The sequence below is a fragment of the Lycium ferocissimum genome, chromosome 1 (assembly GCF_029784015.1).
Source record: "Lycium ferocissimum isolate CSIRO_LF1 chromosome 1, AGI_CSIRO_Lferr_CH_V1, whole genome shotgun sequence".
Classification (NCBI taxonomy): Eukaryota; Viridiplantae; Streptophyta; class Magnoliopsida; order Solanales; family Solanaceae; genus Lycium; species Lycium ferocissimum.
Window position 1 is genome coordinate 37130857 of NC_081342.1, and position 18316 is coordinate 37149172.

Here is an 18316-nt window from a genome sequence, read left to right on the forward strand (position 1 = left end):
CTTTTGAGCTTGATCTTGAATCTTCGTCTGGACCTCTAGAACTTCTAGAGAAATACTTGAATGCTTTTAGCTTGTAGAGAAATCCGCAGCGTTTGATCCACGAGCTCTCTCTTGCTTCTTGTTAGAATTTCTGTCCCTTTTCTGAATTATGAGACCCCTATTTATAGTTGTAGGATGGAGGAGTTGTGATAAGGACGAATTCCTTTCGGCCAATCAGATTTCAGTTGATATGGCGATATTTGATTGGTCGGAACATGTCACTTGTACACGTGACACATCTTCATTAGCCTTTGATTTGACTAAGCATGCTGCATCATTTTGACACGTGTCATGACCCTATAGGCTTCTTTGTTTGACTTGGCGTGCCACGTCATTTGACACGTGGCACTAAAGTGGGCCTCTAGGAAGATGGCATTTTGGGCTTAGCAAAGTGGGCTCATTATTTATATCCCAAATTAATGGACTAGCCCAGTAGAAATCGGATCTTTAATTAAATCCGTATTATTGGACTTAAATAACTAACCGAATTATATTAATCCGTAATATTTATTTGGACTAATATATCTTGAATTTACTATAATCTGAATTTCTTACGGATTTAAATTCAATAAAATTTCATTTATCTACATGTATTTAATATATTAATTTAATTAATAATAAGTGCTTAAATGGTATAACAATAACAATCTTTCTATTTCTTTTAACCTCAACGTAAATTAATAAATACAGGCATTAAATAACATGGAGGAAATGGCGTGAAAAGAAAAAATGGAAATTATCATGAGCGTGTATTTTAGACGCCTCGTTGGCGGGAGACAACTTGGCTTCCATCTTTTATTAATTAGTCTTCAAGTAGATATGACCAACCTACCTTCTCCACCTTAATTCTCTCTAGTACTATTAGCCATATATATACACACACGAAAGACGAAACTCCATAGCATCAAAGGCCAAAAATAACATGGCATCGTCAACACAGGAACATCACCTCCATCACCTTCCTACTCCCTACGGCACCACTACTGCTCCTCCACCAACTCCTTCAACACAACAACCTAATACTAATAATCTCTGTGAATCCTCTGATTCTCTGTCTCGTCTTCTCCATCGTATCCCACCCACCCTTTCTCTCTCCTTCCCTGGACGCCGCCAATCTCCTCCAACAACCACCACTTCTCCTCCTCTCATCTCTCTCTCCGACCCGAAAACAACTCTTCACTCTAACCTCCTTTCTGCTGCAAAACAACACGGTTTCTTCCAGCTAACCAAACATCCTATCTCCTCTCAGCTCGCTCATTCAGCTGAGTCGGAATCCTTATCTATTTTCAACCTATCCCATGATGACAAACAACAGTTCTTCCCCAAGAACTGGCCGTTAGGCTTCGACAACGACGATGATGACGACGACGAGAACGTTGTGGGACAGTCGTTCTGTCTCGACCGGTCATGTTCTGTTGAGTCCAACTCGATGGAGTTAGGGTTGACTTCTCTCCGTGAGTTGACTTGCCAAATGGAGAAACTAGGGTTGGAGGTGATTGACGAGCTGGCTTGTGCTGTAGGGTTTGAGAACCCGGTCGGAGAAGATCCGTCCCGATTCTGTTCGTTGATGTGGATATCTGAGTCTGACGGCGGTTCAAGGAACAGGCCACTTTCGTCGGGTCGGTTGTACCCGTTTGTAGTCGGGTTAAATTACCAAATACGTTGCCGGAAGTACTCCATGTTGGCGGATTCGGGTTGGGTATCCGTCTCACCTGAAGTGGACTCGGTCATGGTTACACTTGGTGATATTGCCCAGGTTAGATTTTTAATTTGTACACAGCATTGCTTGTTTATTTTATTCATTTCTCCCTTTGTTTTAAAATAATTTAGTTAGTGTGTGAAGAATGGTACGGGCAAAATGTATTTTCTGGAAAATAGTTTATCCAGAAATATCATTCTTTGAAGTATTTGATAGGATATTAAAAAGGTGCATATGGTTATCATACAAGTATTATAGAGTATGAAAATAGTGTTTTACTCATTTTTTAAATTTTAATAAATAATTACAAGTGTTGATTGAAACAAGTAAATAAAGTAATCACTGAGATAATATATTCACAAGAAACTTTGTATAATTGTCTTTAAGTAGTCTTAACAAAATAAATATATATACCACTTGTCCGACTCGTACATATTCGATTTGACGCATTCATTTACCATCACTAATCTTAAGTGACATTTTTCTGCTTTCAAGAGAAAAAAAGTTTTGGGAAAAATAACTTTGAAGATAACCAAAAGCATTTTTCCTCCGTATAAATTATAAAACACACCCTTAATTCCTCCTATACAAGTTGAGGTATCTCCGGGTGTTTGGTCGGGTCAAATCACACGTTGCAGTGATATAATTAGCAGCCACTCAAAGGACCGCACTAAACCTAACATATCTTAGATATTGCGGCCTTTTGGTATAAACTTGGAGCTCTAAATCTTGTTTTATTAATGACACGAAAAATGTACTCATAATATGATAAATATTATTAGACCGACATAGTTTTAAGGTTTGCCGGCTTAATGTAACATCTTCTGTCTCAACTTGGTGATTTTTCGATAAATTATATACATCCATGGTCCATTTGTTTTCTGATTTGAGCGCTAATCGACAAACCGTATCCGGTCTATATGATTTTATAACTAATTATATTCGAGAAGAATATGTTAGTATAGTTATATTTCATTTTTCTCGTGATCCTTCCGGAATGAAATAATTAGTAGGTCCATTAATATAAAATTCCTCAAGCTTATAAAAACTACAATTTTTGTCATTAAGCATCTCCCTTGGATGTATTGGTAATGCTTTAGTTATAATATAATATGACAATGACTGCTGACAGTAAAATCTTATAGAAAATTCTGAACTTATTTAAATTAGTAGCTGATAACCTAATTTAACAATTAAGACTTTTATCGTGTAAATACTTGTTGCGATTGAAAAGCTTCATCTAATCCAACTTCGATTTGGAAAGCGCATTTATTTATTTCAAAGGGAGAAAAATCAACGTCCATCATTCTCTACCCATAGGACAGATAGGCTAAATTAAAGACACAATGTTAGTTATGATTGTGACATAATGTTATTTATTTATATTATTTTGCCAGAAACTTAAAAGCCAAGCCCAAGCAAATCAAGAACGAATATTTCTGACGTTTAAGTATGAATTTTGCAGTTGGTTGTTCAACGTTAATTAAAAAGGAATTCATGGGTATCCCAGGTTATCTTCTGCGCGTTAGTTGTACTAATTAGTAACTACAAAAAATACTTAACTCTCAAATAAAAATGGGCGAAATTAGCAATGTTGGTAAAAGTAAAGATGGATTACAATAAAAGAATCTCTATTTGAAGTGTTATCAAATTGAGAGTATTATAGAAAGTTTTATATTATTACAAGTTAGCTTAACTGTTAATAGTATTAAAAAAACTGACAATGGGCAGGTATGGAGTAATGGAAAGGTGAAAAAAGTGAGGGGAAGACCAGTACCGACTAGTGGTGATGTAGTGGAAGTCAACAGTAACAGCAGTTGTACTAACTCCCACTGTGTATCACTGACATTGTTAGTTACACTTCCTCATGATAGCACTGTCTCTCCGTTGCTTCCCAAATCGCCATCACTTGCCGGGAGTGACACTGATGAAACCGCGGTGCTCAACGAAGAAGATGATGGCCTTGACGACAAGAATTCAAACACCATAGCACTGGAAGAAAGTCCAATGTTCAATTCATTTTCTTTTGAGGATTATGCATGGAGAGTCTATCACGAACGTCTTCTTCTTAAGGATCCTCTTGTGAGATACCGTGTTTGATTATTGATAGTGTTATTTTGGATCAGAATAATCGCCACTTTAGAGATTTTTACATCATGCAGTTGGTGAGTACCGTGTTAGCATGAGAGAGCAAACGTATCTAAGTATGTTGATGATGATATAGCTTAGGTTGCTCAATGAGAGAGAGTAGCGATAGTTTCTATGCTTTTTCTACATTACATTGCTGCGTCTCAGTCGAGTCATTTATTCATTTGTCTTTTGCGCCTTTTCTTTGGGTTTTCGAATATCTTATTGCTTAAGCTGAAGCGTGTCGTTGTTTGATTTTCCTTGTAAAATTAGGAGTGAAATCTTAGATCTGTATTATTAATAGAAGAAAGAGGGACTGAAGTTTTCATATACTCAATTTTATAAATTCTTTAGTCACTCCTTTTCCATTTCTTCAGATTCCGTGTGTACTAAATAAGAGGGGATTTGCAATGTGCTCAAGGCCGCAGTTGTGATCATAGTTCTGTTACATAATTATACAACACATGATATCACTGTAAATGAGAGCAGAACTTCTCTTTCACAGAGTAAACTACGATTTACGTGTGTACAAAATATTATATTGGATCCATTTTCAGTGCTCAACCATTGAGGGGATGACAGCCTCACCCTTTTCCCCCTCTGCTTTGTTTACCTTAATCCATCATTTCATTTAAAGAATGTTTCGTCACTACAGTTGAATACTAGAATACTATTTTCAAGACGCATAAAATTTTAACTCTCAAATATATCTACTAAGTATTTGACAATATTTAATTTATGCCTAACCATGTTTAAATTAACACTTAATACATAATTTGTGTCCCTGCCGTTAGTTATGAAGGGGAACAACTAAAGCAACTTGACTACATTATATTTCATTAATATCGGAATATAATCCTACAGTCCCCCAATTCCTGCAAAGTCTACAGCTCGTGTCATGATCCAACGACAATACCATTCTTAAACATTTTTGGAATATACAAACAAAGTCCTTTCGTGTTACATAAACTAAAAAAATTCAAGCTGTCCAAAGATTTTTATAGTAAGCTTGACATTCTAAGATTTTACAAAACTGTAATATTATTAAGGAAAAAAAAGATATGATAAGAGATGAAGAAAGTAGACTTATTTGGAAGAGGCCGCATGTTAAGCCAAGGAAAAAAAACTCTCTTGGTTCATGTTAAGTTAGGTCTTTGCTAACGTGTCCTGTTAGCCATGCCTTGCCAGAAACGACAGGTAAACCCAAGTCCGACACGTGTTACTGCAGTTATAAAGATGAACGAAATGGTTACACCTGAATCAGGAGTATCTCATGTACTTAATCAATTTAACAATCTGGCTTCTAAAAGTGAGTGCTTCAGTGGCACAACCATTACCGGAGTGTCAGGAAGCTACAAATAATAAGGATGAGTATTTGGATACGCATGAAACTGCAAGAAACTAGACTTGTCCACTGGATCGAAAGGGGAAACTTTGACTATGGCTGATGTAGTGAAAGAAGCCGATCGAAACAAGAAGGCATGAAACTAATTTCTTTCCTACAGTAGTAAAGAATGGTCTCAAAATGGTCAAATTGAACCCCATTGATATCACGACCCAAATCTAAAACCTAAGCCATGATTGGGCACCTAACCAGCCATCACCCTCGCCAGACAAAGTCTTTAAGCTAAGCATGTTGTATAAAGGAAAGTCACGTATAAAGATGATAACAAAGAAGTGTCATATCTAAAGGTGCGGAAACAAAACACAATGTTTAGGTGCAAAACCCATAAAACTCAAACTGAGACCCCGTTCTTCCGATTCTTCGGAATGGGCTGATAGAGCATCTAAAGGGTTACTTCACCTTTCCTCTCACTGCAAAAAAATAGGTAATTTGTCAACAAATAGCGGAGGTTAAAACCTCCAAAAATTGCAACTTTCAACCTCCGCATATTACATTTTTTTTTGTAGTGTCTCCACCATTCCATCTCCGAAAAATTTGCACAACGTTATTTAAAGCGCAACCACCCTCTTAAACTCGCCTTCGTAGCCAGTTAAGGGTTTTCAATACTAAAATCATCATTATGTTAGTTCCAAATTATAATACCTGATGCAAATAAAAAACGCTGTCTAGGGAACCTTAGAAGAACCAAAACCGTAGCTCATATATTACCTTTTTTCAGCAGCCACAGCCATGCCGGCCACTAGGAAACTGCCTCCGGGGGTTGTCCAGCCTAGCCTAACACTACCAATGAATGCTACACAACCCACGCAGAACCAAACCTATGCTACGATACTAAACCCTACGCTCAATATAATATTGTTCCACCAACAACTGCTTTACTAATCAAAACGATAACATATCTGCATGGCGAGCCCATGGTGACATGGGACGAAGAAGTTGAACAAATGATAATAAGAGAGAATCTTCAATATGTTATCGTTGGGAAGTTCTCTCATGGATGGCCAGACATTAAAGAACTACACAAGCTAATTCCAAAACAATGTGAATTGAGGGGGGAATGTAACATTGGATTGCTTTAGAATAGGTTTTGATACGTGCGACATTGTTAGAGACTATGTTAACCTGATATCAAAATTTTCTATCTACATAATGCATATGAATTGGTCATATCCAATGTGAACTTTGAAATGGGATCCATGGTTTGATCCTGATGAACAAACTACAATTGTGATTGCATGGATTTCCTTTCCATATTTGCCTCCAAACTATTTTGTAAAGGAATCAATTTTCTCTTAGGCTTGTGCAGTTGAAAAGCCATTACCCATTGACATGGCTACTCGCTATCAAACCAGGTCAAGCTGTACGAGAGTAAATTAGGAAGTAGATTTATTGAGTGAGTTTTCTCAGTGAATCAATATTGGGATGAGGAAGAACAAAACTGGAGAAATTGTGGATAAATGGATAAAGATTAATCATGATCATGTTCCAACTTACTGTAAATGATATAAGATGCAGGGCCATGATGAACATGACTGCTTTGAAATTTATCCTGAGTTATATCCAAAGGAGGAGGAAGAAGAAACTATCAACAAATAGGATTCAACAGATAAAGAGCAACAAGTTTAAATTTTATCTATTGGGAAAATAGTTGGGAAGGCTGAGAGCAAAAGAGAAACAGGTAGAGGAGATAGGTAAAACAGTACAAACTATGGAAGACAATGGGAAGAAGGAGAGTATAGGGGTTATGTAGAGAAGAGAAACAAGCAGACTAACAGGCCAGGAAAACAGCTCCACAGAGGCTGGAAGGATTAGAAGGCTTGTAAACTAAAGGATAATCAACCTCCACAAGACGACAAAGTTATAGAGGAGCAGAAAAAGAGGAAGCAACAAGAAGATTCCTTAAGAAAATTGTCACAACTACTAAATTTGCTACTCTACAAAATGTTGAGGAAGTAGGGGGTGCAAATGTAAAAGGGGACAACGAAAATGATAACTTTGTATAAGTTTCTGCAGTGAATAGGTCCCCTAGTAGTACTGATTTGAAGCATGGATAGGAAGTAGTTGCTGAAACAACAAAAGAGGAAAAGAATGATAAGCAAGGTGCAAGTTCTACAATGAAGGATGTCCCCAGTCATACCGGTGAGAAGTAAATAGAGGAAGAAAAATCAAAGGATATTGAAAAGGAATCAGCAAAGGAATGAGTAAAGGTATTTGTAGGTAAACAAATTAATAACAAAGGAGAGCTAATCTTTAAGAATGTAGAAGAAAAACACCAGGGGAAATAGTTAATCACAATGGAGGAGAAAAACCAGTCACAACATGCTCATGATATAGAAAGGGAATAGTTCCGGTCAATGGGGAGCAAAAGTTACCAGCTGTGTGAAGAAAAAACACCTAGTAGGAAGACTGAAATACTAATGTGGCAAGATACAGATGATAAGACAGGAAATCAGGAGGAGGATGTAGCTAGTTGTACTAGTCAAAACTGAAGATATGTCAGAGCAAAAAACTGAGGATTCTGTATTAATCCCTAATAAGGTTTTGAGTACTTCAAAAGTGCAAGAAGTGGACAGAAAGATCACACTAATAGGTTATGAGGCAGATGACATTGATGATTTATGTGGGATAGTTCTGCATAATCAGGAGTCTAACAGAAATGTAGACACTCAGCTCCAAGTAGTGGTTCCAGTTATGGAATCGGTAGAAGATCAACCTTCTAAAGAACAAGGGGATCAATTAATATATCATTAGGAGGATAAATCTTTATATTAAAACATAAATGAAGTGGCAAAGGAAGGGGCTGTAATAACCCATACCTTTGAGGTAAGACTAGAAGTTCTTAACAAGCTAAGAGGGTCGTGTCGTAGGGTATTTGAATTGTATAATAGTTGTACGTTGTGTTTTGAATTCAATCAAATAGGAATTTGAAAGTCAACAAAGGTCGTCGCAAGTCAGTGTTCATGAGTTCCTCTATATTTGGGTCATTTTCATTGGAGCTTTTCTCCCTATGTATTTGGATTTAGGGGTGACCCACCTATCAAATCCAAGGTGTGAGTCCAGTTTCCAACGATGTAAACTGTTGGTCGATACGACATCGGAGTAAAACGTACGCGCGAGGCATCCGTGCGGCATGCGTTGAGGCGGTGGAAAAAATATAAATATAGACTTCTACCATTTTTATTTCATTTCACCTCTTTTCTAACTTGTTCTGGAATGAAAAACAATCCCTTTTCTCTCCAAAACTCTTCCAACTTCAAGGTGAGTTAGAATCAAATTTTCCCTTTGATCTTTATTCAAATCCTCTAGTTCTCATCTTTCTCTCTCTCTCTCTCACGCGAGTGTAGTATTTGTTCAGTTCTTATAAGTTTGGGTAGGAGTGGTCTGGTTCCTTTCATGTTTGAGGTATGTTATTGCTTCCTAACTTCATAGAAGATGTTGTAAAGATCGTTGTTGATGTGTTTATTGTGTAGAACTCACAGGACGGTGATTGGAAGCAGTGAGTTCAAGTCGTAGTAGTTGTATAAGTGGATTAAGGGCTATTTTCTTATGGTACATAGAATGGTAGAGGTTTGGTAGCTCGTATAGGGCCTGGTTGTATTAGCTCGTCGCTCCTTGATTGCTTGATAATAGTGTTGGTATAGTTGTAGAATTCAGTTGGGCTATTATTGTGTTGATACTAGCCCGTCTTAAAGGATAAGCGTCTATCAAAAGGGTTAACTCATCATAGTCATCCGAAGATTGAAATAATGTATGTAAGGCTATTATTTTTTTGCAGCTATGGCACGACTTCCAGTTTATTAGTTCTTATGTATGAGATGTAGAGTGTAAAGGTTACGAAGGTATGCCAATTTCTTATTGTTTGTCTTACAAACCGATTCTGAGTTATGTCATATGTTTAAGTATAGATACTCCAAAACGTTTAAGTATAGATACTCCATTCAGTTGTCCCACTTGTAGAATTGGACTTTCAAAGTACGGTGGTGGTGTTATAGTGCTTTCTATAAGATGAATCATATCAGTAAGGTTATAGGATCATTATGTCACATTATTGTACTTAAGATGAATCCTATTGAAATTGTTGTTCCGAGTTTTGTATGAGGATAAGATTATTCGGGTAATAGTGTGATATGTCATATACATTCTATTGTATAAAGGATTGTTTTACGCTTATCATCAAAAGTCTAAGAACTATGAAAGTACATCATTTTCAGGTTATTGGTTTTATGAGTCAGATTAGAGCCATGTCATGTAAGTATGATTCGACCCTTCATTAAGATGTTCCATTCCTAGGACCGAGTTTTCAAAGTATCATTAAAGAGTTATAGATTGTTGCTTAAGATGAATGATATCGATGGCTTCCAAGTTATTGTTTAGGGGTTATAGATCGTTAAGTAAGATGAATTATGTTAATAGCTTTTAGGGGTTTATCGATGGGTTGTAGTTCCTATTTAAGATTAATAATGTTGATAGCTTATGGATTATCATTAATCGATTATAAATGGTTATGTAAGATTAATCATGTTGATAGTTTTTTGTTAACCGTTCATCGGGTACAATTCCTACTTAAAATGAATCATGATAATAGTTTTTGGATTACCATTATTGGGTTATAGATCATAACATAGATGAATTATGTGAATAGCTTCAGATGTTCATCGACAGGTTATAGGTCCAAATAAATATGAGTTATACGGATGGTTTCCAAAGTATCATTAATGGATTGTAGGTTCTTACTTAAAGTGAATCATATCGATAGCTTCTAGAATTACTATGAATGGATTGTAGTACCTTACCTAAGGTGAATCGAGTTGATATAGACGTTCTAAGTCGTTTGTTAGGGTAAGATCATTTAGGGAATTGGTGTATAGGCTCCAAAGTATCGAAACAGGATCATAGAGCAAAAAGTACATATGTCCATATCGTATTTATCGACGCGAAGTCCTTCCACATGATTCTTTACCTATATGAATCCCTAACATTGAAATGTTGTGGATTTCCTATTCGTACATTTGATGTTCAGTTGTCCTATCTTCCAATGTTATTCTTATCATGTCAGGCTTTCATAAGGTCATATAGGACTCCTTGTTTAGTCAAGACTGTCAGGTTTTGTCACATAAGGAATCCATAAGTCATAAGTATGATGAACCATTTCCACAAGTTAAAGACTTTATCTGATCGTGTGTAATGTTTCCATAAGCTAATGTACAAAGATCCCAAGAATGCTAACGGTATACTCGTATATGTATGTTATACGTGGATGGTTATTTGCTTATTCATACATTAGATGCCCTATGGATGGTCTGGTTGAAATGCATAGGTGCACATTGCTCATTTGAATATTCATATGTTACATGCCCTGTGGACGGTTTGATCGAAACGCACAGGTACATAGTAGATGTTGACTATAGATGGACTAATTAAATGCATAGTTCAACACAAGTAAAGGTGAGCCCTATGGATGATTGAAACGCATAGGTTACACCCTAATTGTTTTTTATGTGCATGGTTGCATTCATATCACATGTTGTCTTTCACACATGGCTTATATGGCATACATATTCTAAAGGAAGTAAAGAAGGAATCTAGTGTACGATTATCCCATGCGTTTCAGTGAATGACCTCAAAACGTTGCTCCATATAGCAACCCAAATATATCATCCCTTAGAAAGATTCAGAAGAATGTTCGGAATAACTTAAGTACAATAAGATGTGACATGTGATTCCATAGGTTGTTTCTTAGCTTTCTAATTTACTCATTTGGTTATGTTATATTGCTTCTTACATGAGTTTCTATATTTGCATATACTATCATGTCTGCCTTACATACTAGTACAATTCTTTCTTTACTTACGTCCATTTTGTCGGGGCGCTATGTTCATATTGTAGGTTCAGATGTACAGGTTCACAAATTTCCTCGCTAAGCACTTGCGAGTATTCCGCTAATGAGTGTTGGGACCATTTCTATCCGGAGCCAAGTCGAGTCTAGCACTCTTATTGATGTACAGATATTAGGGGTAGGTTGGGGGCCTGTCCCCACAATATGACATTTATATAGTTCTAGTCATTATAGAGGCTTTATTGACATGCATTGATGATCATTTGTATACACGTGTATGTCAGTCACATGTTTTAGGCTTGATGGACCACCTACAGATATAGACCTTTCATTGTTTATTAAGAATGTTGAATCACTTGATTCAGGTTCATAAGTATTTGCATAAGTTCTTATATAGACGGTTCAGTCAGTCATGTTAAGGCACCGAGTGCCGGTCCGCCTCGCTAAGGCTTTGGGTCGTGATAGGGGATTTATCACCAAGGTAAGAGAAGATTATCATAGGTGAAGGAAAGAAAAAACTTGGCATACCACTTCAGGTAACAACTAGGAATAGAAAGAAAAACCTCCCAAAAGGTATCAATGATTGACAAGATATTATTTTGGAACATAAGAAATTAATATTGAAATACTTTTTGAGAGGTTGATTGAACTTAATAGAAGACATCATTATTCTTTATAGCCATTATGTAACCTTTCCAAGAACCTCAGGAGATTGAGACATACAGTAGATGGTTAGGTACTCATAATGCATAGGTTAATACATCAAAGAAGATCTGGGTTTTCTGGGTGGAGGATTGGCAATGTTAGGTAATCACAGATTTAATATAGCAGGTGACTTTAAAAATGACTCATTCAGATCTTCAGCAAGATGTGGAGGTTACTGTGGTACATGCAAAATGTACAGCTCTAGATAAATTAGATCTATGGGATTCAATAGGACAAATTTCTTTGAACACTCAATCTCTCTATATTGTAGGTGGAGACTTTAATGTAATACTAGCAACAGAAGAAAAAAATAGGAAGATTACCAATTTTTCATCATGAAATAGTTGACTTCTCCATTTTATCAACAATTGTGCTCATACTGAATTGAAGTACACAAGCAAAGAAATTCACATGGTGGAATGGAAGAATTGAGAAAGACTGTATTTTCAAGAGATTAGATAGAATCTTTAGAATCAGGAATTCATGGATAAGTTTCCATCCAGTGAAGTTGTTCATCACATCAGGCATGGATCAGATCATGCTCCTTTGCATGTTATATGTGATAGTCAGGAGGAGCCTGTTATCAAGCCTTTTAAGTTCTTCAACTTTTAGACCAAAAATCACAAGTTCTTGGTTGCAGTTAAAAGGACCTGGCCCATTGATTTTCCAGCAGATACCTTTGTGGAACTATAGGCTAAGATGAAGTAGGTGAATCATACATTGGTTAAGTGGATTAAGGAAACATATAGCAACATCTTCCAACAAATATCCACCATAGAGGATGTAATTAAGGTGAAAGAACTGCAGTTAGAAATCAATTCATCCATGCTGAACATAGAAGCTCTTCATAGAACACATGCATAATTGAATAAATACCTGCACTTGGAAGAGGAATATTGGAAGCAAAAAGTAGGTATGAGATGGTTCAAAGATGGAAATAGAAAGGCCAAGTTTTTCCACTCTTATGTCAAAGGTAGAAGAAAGAAATTGAATATTAGTGGTATTCAAAAGAGTCAAGGAGATTGGATCACCACTAATTAAGAGATAGGTGTAGAAGTTGCCAATTTCTTTGAAGAGCAATTCAGAGAGCAGACAAGACCAACAAATTTTGATATGCTCCAGAATATTCCAAAACTAATCACTGAAGAATAGAATGAAGCACTTATAGCACTTCCAAGTAGTGAGGAGGTTAAGCAGGCTGTTTTTGGTTTGAATGGGGATATCACCAGTGGTTTAGATGGTTTTTCAAGTGTCAAGACTCATTTCGTGGATCATGATGGCACCTACACTATCCACCCAAGTAGGCGAACCATCCTCAAGATCATTTGATTACTTTGAAAAAACGCAGAAGTAAATACAAAAGTTATGCTAAATAGTCTTCCCATACATATATAAATATCATAAGTGCGGAAGATACTGAACAATTACAACCCAAAACCTGGTCTTAACTTATACAAGAGCTTCTAATGATTATTACAATATATGAATTACTGAAATACAAGTCTCAAAGTGCTGAAATAGAATGTTGTCTGTAGAACAAGAATAGTTAGAATAACATAAAAAGAGATCCAGGGCTGCAGGTCCGACTAGTAGATCACTCTAACATCTCTGATGGATAGCCTCGAGATTAGTCACGAGGTCTTGAACTGGAACCGAGATCAAATGCTGCACTCAACAAGTGCAGCAAGAGTAAGATGAGCACAACACTAGTACTCGTAGGCATCATAGGTTGACAATGATTAGGTAACACACACACGAAATCAAAACATCAAATAAAAGTTCAGAAAGAGTATGTAAATCACCAACTAAACAGCCACGAGTGGATGAATGAATGTAATGCAGTGTTCTGGCCAACTCTCCACTCCCACACACGCTAAGGGCAATGCCTCATAGTCATGACCCATAAGGGACCCGCAAAGTCCATGTACCACTCTCGCTCTCCGGCAAAGACCTCGGAGGCTATCACACACACACACTCTCTCTCTTTCTCACTCTCCAGAAAATACCTCGGAGGATATCACTCTCTTTCCCATCGTATCAATCATTATGAAGTATGGAATGCATGCCATGCATGGAGTCAATTTCAATAATATCGAAAATCCTAGAATAGATAGATACATGCCATGAATATTGATCACAACTCAAGTCGTTAATATTATCCTTCCTTTTTCATGAGATAAACGAGATGCTAAGTGACAAGGATAGATTCAATCAATATTAAAAAAATATTAGCAAACATGACGACAAGACCACATAAAAACAACCATAACAAAGCAGTGGATTCATCACCACAACCATGCCTGAAATCCTATCATGCTTTCCCCGTGAAAATCTACAAACTACATACGATTCTCTAATCAAAGTCTAAAAAGATAGGCCATAACCTGCCTCGAATGCTGAACAGGCGCCACGAACCTCAAGCCAATGCCTTACCTCTTTAGAGAGCTTTAGAATGATAAAAGTCTATCATATACGCATTCTATGTTGGTACACAATTCTATAGGCACCCATATTGCTATGCTTCTAAACGGAACCCGAAAACGCAGCCCGAAAAGAGACCATGGGCCCACAAGGGAAAAATCAAAATTTTAAGTTAGAAACATGTTACTCATAGTCTAGATAGTCATAATCCTAAGTTTCATGAAATTCTAACCCCAATTGAGCCTTCAATTTCATTAATTATACAAAACCTAACTTCAGGCCGAAACCCAAGATTCAAATAATTTGAAATCCCAATTTGGAATTGAAATTCGTGTTAGAAATAGTTTACCCAAAGTTTTAACAAGCTAATACTAGGAAACTTACTGAAAACAAACCATGATAAATTAGAGAAACTCCATTTTCAACATAGGGTTTATAATCCATAAAATCCCCATCATAAAACATGATTTTTAGTATGAAATATCTAACTAATCAAAGATATAATCAAAATAAGATGATAAGAAACTTACTCAAATGAAGATTCTTGAAAAACCCCTAAAAAAACAGAGGTGTAAAACTCAAATATTTGAATGGGAAATAAAACTCGAAGTGGGAAAATTAATAGGCTGGATTTAGCTATCCTCGCAGGTGTGACAAAATGTTTGCACCTGCGAGGTCGCATCTGCGAAAAGCACATTGCAGGTGTGAGCCTCACTTAAAACCCGTCTGATCGCAGGTGCGGTAGACCACCTGCAGGTGCGACTTCGCACCTGTGCACCCAAGCTCGTAGGTACCGCCCCAAGCCCATCTGACCAATCTCGCACCTGCAAACCAACTCACGCAGGGGTGAGCTCGTAGGTGTGGCTTTTGGCCTGCAGGTGCGGTGCACCAGAAACCAGAAAAATGGCCAAGTACCAAAACTTCCAATCCAATACCTGAAACTCATCCGGAACTTCCCGAACACAAACCAAATATGAAACTTAGTATAATGACGCTATGAACCTATTCACGCACTCGAAACAGTATAAATGATGTTACAAACCTGTTCGCGCACTCGAAACCCCGATCCCACACCCTTAAGATATATTTTTCTACGAACACACCCTCATAATCTCAGAAACCAAAAACTAACCAACCAAGCACCCAAAACACGACCGAAAGCCTCGGGACCTAAACTAACGACTCAACTAGGTCATAAATGATATTTCAGACCTAATAGAATTATCGAAATTCGATTTCAGACATGTTTACCAAAAGGTCAACATTTGGTCAAACCAAACAACTTAGAACTTCCAAAAACTTCAAAGTTGAACTAAATGAGGGGTATTTCGGGAAAATACTTTGGAATGCTGAAACGACCAAATGGGTCGTTACATCAGATACCAATTAAATAAACGTTTATCCTTAAATGAAAAATAAATGAAGGAAAGGTGCCTGAATTGATAAAGATCTGGGGGTATCTACTACACATATCTGCCTCAATCTCGCATGTAGCCTCCTCGATTGGAGGGTCCTTCGACTGCACCTTTACTGAAGCTATCTCCTTCGTTCTCAACTTCCTAACTTGCCTATCCAATAGAGCCACCAGCTCTTCCTCAAAGAACAGATTCTGATCAAATAGTCTCGAGTCCCAATGGATTACATAAGACCTGTCCAAATGGTACTTCTTAAACATGGAAACATGAAACAAAGGATGAACAACCGCCAAATCTGGTGGCAATGCCATCGTAGGCTACCTCACCAACACACCAAAGAATCTCAAAAGGACCAATAAACCTCGGGCTTAGCCTGCCCTTCTTCCCAAATCTCATTACATCGTTCATGGGCGAAACCTTCAATTGAACCTGATCACCAACAATGAACTCTATATCGCGAAACTTTCAATCCGCATATTCCTTTTGTCCACTCTGAGTCAAGGAGCTTCTCCTATATCAACTTCACTTTATCCAAAGACTCTCAACAAATCAGTACCCCAAGGTCTCACCTCGAATGCATCGAACCAACCAATCGGAGGACGACATCTCCTACCATACAATGCCTTAAATGGAGCCATGTCAATACTCGAGTGATAACTGTTGTTGTAAGAAAACTTTACCAAAGGCAAGAACTGGTCCCAATGACCACCAAAATCAATCACGCAAGGCCGCAACATATCCTCTAACACCTGAATAGTCCTCTCAAACTGACCATCCGTCTGCAGGTGAAATGTGGTACTAAGATCCAACTTGAGTCCCCAATTCCTTCTGCAAAGTCCTCCAGAAATGGGAAGTGAGCTGAGTGCCGCTGTCTGAAATGATAGAAATTGGCACCTATGCAGCCAGACAATCTGCCTAATGTAGATCTTTGCCAACTTCTCCGAATTGTAGGTAGTCTGAACTAGAATGAAGTGCGCAGACTTGGTCAACCTATCCACGATAACCCAAATAGCATCAAACTTGCCCAAAGTCTTCGGTAGACTTACCACAAAATCCATAGCTATCCTCTCCCACTTCCACTCTGGAATGGGCATCCTCTGAGTTATACCACCCGGTCTCTGATGTTCATACTTAACCTGCTAGCATTTAAACACTGCGATACGAACTCCATTATATCTCTCTTTATGCTACCCGACCAATAATGCTTCGAGTCATGGTACATCTTTGTAGCACCCGGATGGATGGAATACCTGGAACTGTGAGCCTCTTCCATAATTAACCTAATCAAACCACCCACATGAGGAATGCAAATGCGCCCCTTTATCCTCAAAACACGCTCATCATCTAGAATCTCTTTCTTGGCTTCCCCTCACAACACCTTGTTTCAAATCTTGCACAATTTAACATCTTCAAACTATTGTGCCTTGATTTACTCCAAAAGTGATGACCTCGCCTCTACACAAGCCAGAACCTTGCCCGATTCCAAAATATCAAACCTCACCATACTATTAGCCAAAGACTAAACCTCTAAAAAATCAACCCTCTAACAATGTGGATACTCCACGAAGATACATACAATAAGAATACAAGTCATCATACAACAACCATACTAAGACCCAGAATTGGCTCATCAATAGCATAAATAAGGGATCACTCGAATCAACAAAAAGTAAATACTGACGATTCCTGCATGCTCAGTACATAGAATAACGACAATATGAATAACCAATGAGGACGCCTACAATTTAGCAACAGGTCGCCCCCATCCATGGTACAACAAGATTCCATTATGGCCAATTCGGTAATTGCACATACCCCAACACACTAACTAGATCAATAACAAACCATATTTACTACTTTGCTTCCCTTTTTGGCCTATCAACTACTCATCTTGGTTCAATTATTCACTTAATGGCACGATGCCCACAGAAATCAACATTCATCTTAACCTAAATAATATCCAACCGAGCTCCGTATCCGAAGACCTAGTCATGCTTTCCCCCGTCAATTCTATAGCATATATACGATTTACTAATCAAAGTCTAACTCGAGTAAACCATAACCTACCTCGTTGCCGAGCAGCTATCCCAAACGTTCATAGAATGTCCACCATCCCGTCTTTGAGCCGGAAGCCGTGATAGAGAAATCTTTAAGGAAGATAACGCGAAGGATGTTTGGAGGGCTACTTTTCCCTAGTCATCAAGTGTTTTACTCTGGGAATACCCTAATGACGGCTTAGAAGAGGGTTTTTTAGACAAAAGGGGTTAAATCCCGAAATAAAGTCATTAAATGTGGGTACTGTTCTGCGTATACCGCTGCAGCGGACTGCTTGTCCGCCACAGCGAGCTCGCTATGGCGGTTGTTCATTCGCTGCGGTGAAGACGTCCTCCCTGGGCCCACAACTCTTAAACTCTCATCTAAGTCAATTACAATTAAATATTTCAATTAAAACTCCCATGTTGACTAATCTTATGATGATACACTTGATTTTTGTACGCGGGTTGCGGAACACCTAATAACGACCGGATGGGTCGTTACATGATTCCTCGAGGAAGGTGTTAAGACACCCCGATATTAAGAATTCATATAATATGGTTGACCTTCGAGTTTCAATGTGTGTTTTTGTAATTATTTTCTTATATTAGTTTAAAATCTTGTATATCTTGTCA

The 18316-nt window shown here is 37.7% G+C and overlaps 1 protein-coding gene across 1 annotated transcript; it reads left to right on the forward strand.

Annotated features, from left to right (window-relative positions):
• The first annotated feature begins 866 nt into the window (after positions 1–866).
• LOC132054288 (gibberellin 2-beta-dioxygenase 3) lies at positions 867–4351 on the forward strand. Its single transcript, XM_059446332.1, has 2 exons — positions 867–1795; positions 3470–4351. The coding sequence occupies exons 1-2, from the start codon at positions 962–964 to the stop codon at positions 3836–3838; spliced, it is 1203 nt and encodes a 400-aa protein (XP_059302315.1). The 5' UTR covers positions 867–961; the 3' UTR covers positions 3839–4351.
• The last annotated feature ends 13965 nt before the right edge of the window (positions 4352–18316 follow it).

Coding starts and splice junctions, on each gene's coding strand:
- LOC132054288 (XM_059446332.1), top strand. CDS start 962: ATGGCATCGTCAACACAGGAACATCACCTCCATCACCTTCCTACTCCC. Junction 1,796..3,469: donor CACTTGGTGATATTGCCCAG/GTTAGATTTTTA, acceptor GACAATGGGCAG/GTATGGAGTAATGGAAAGGT.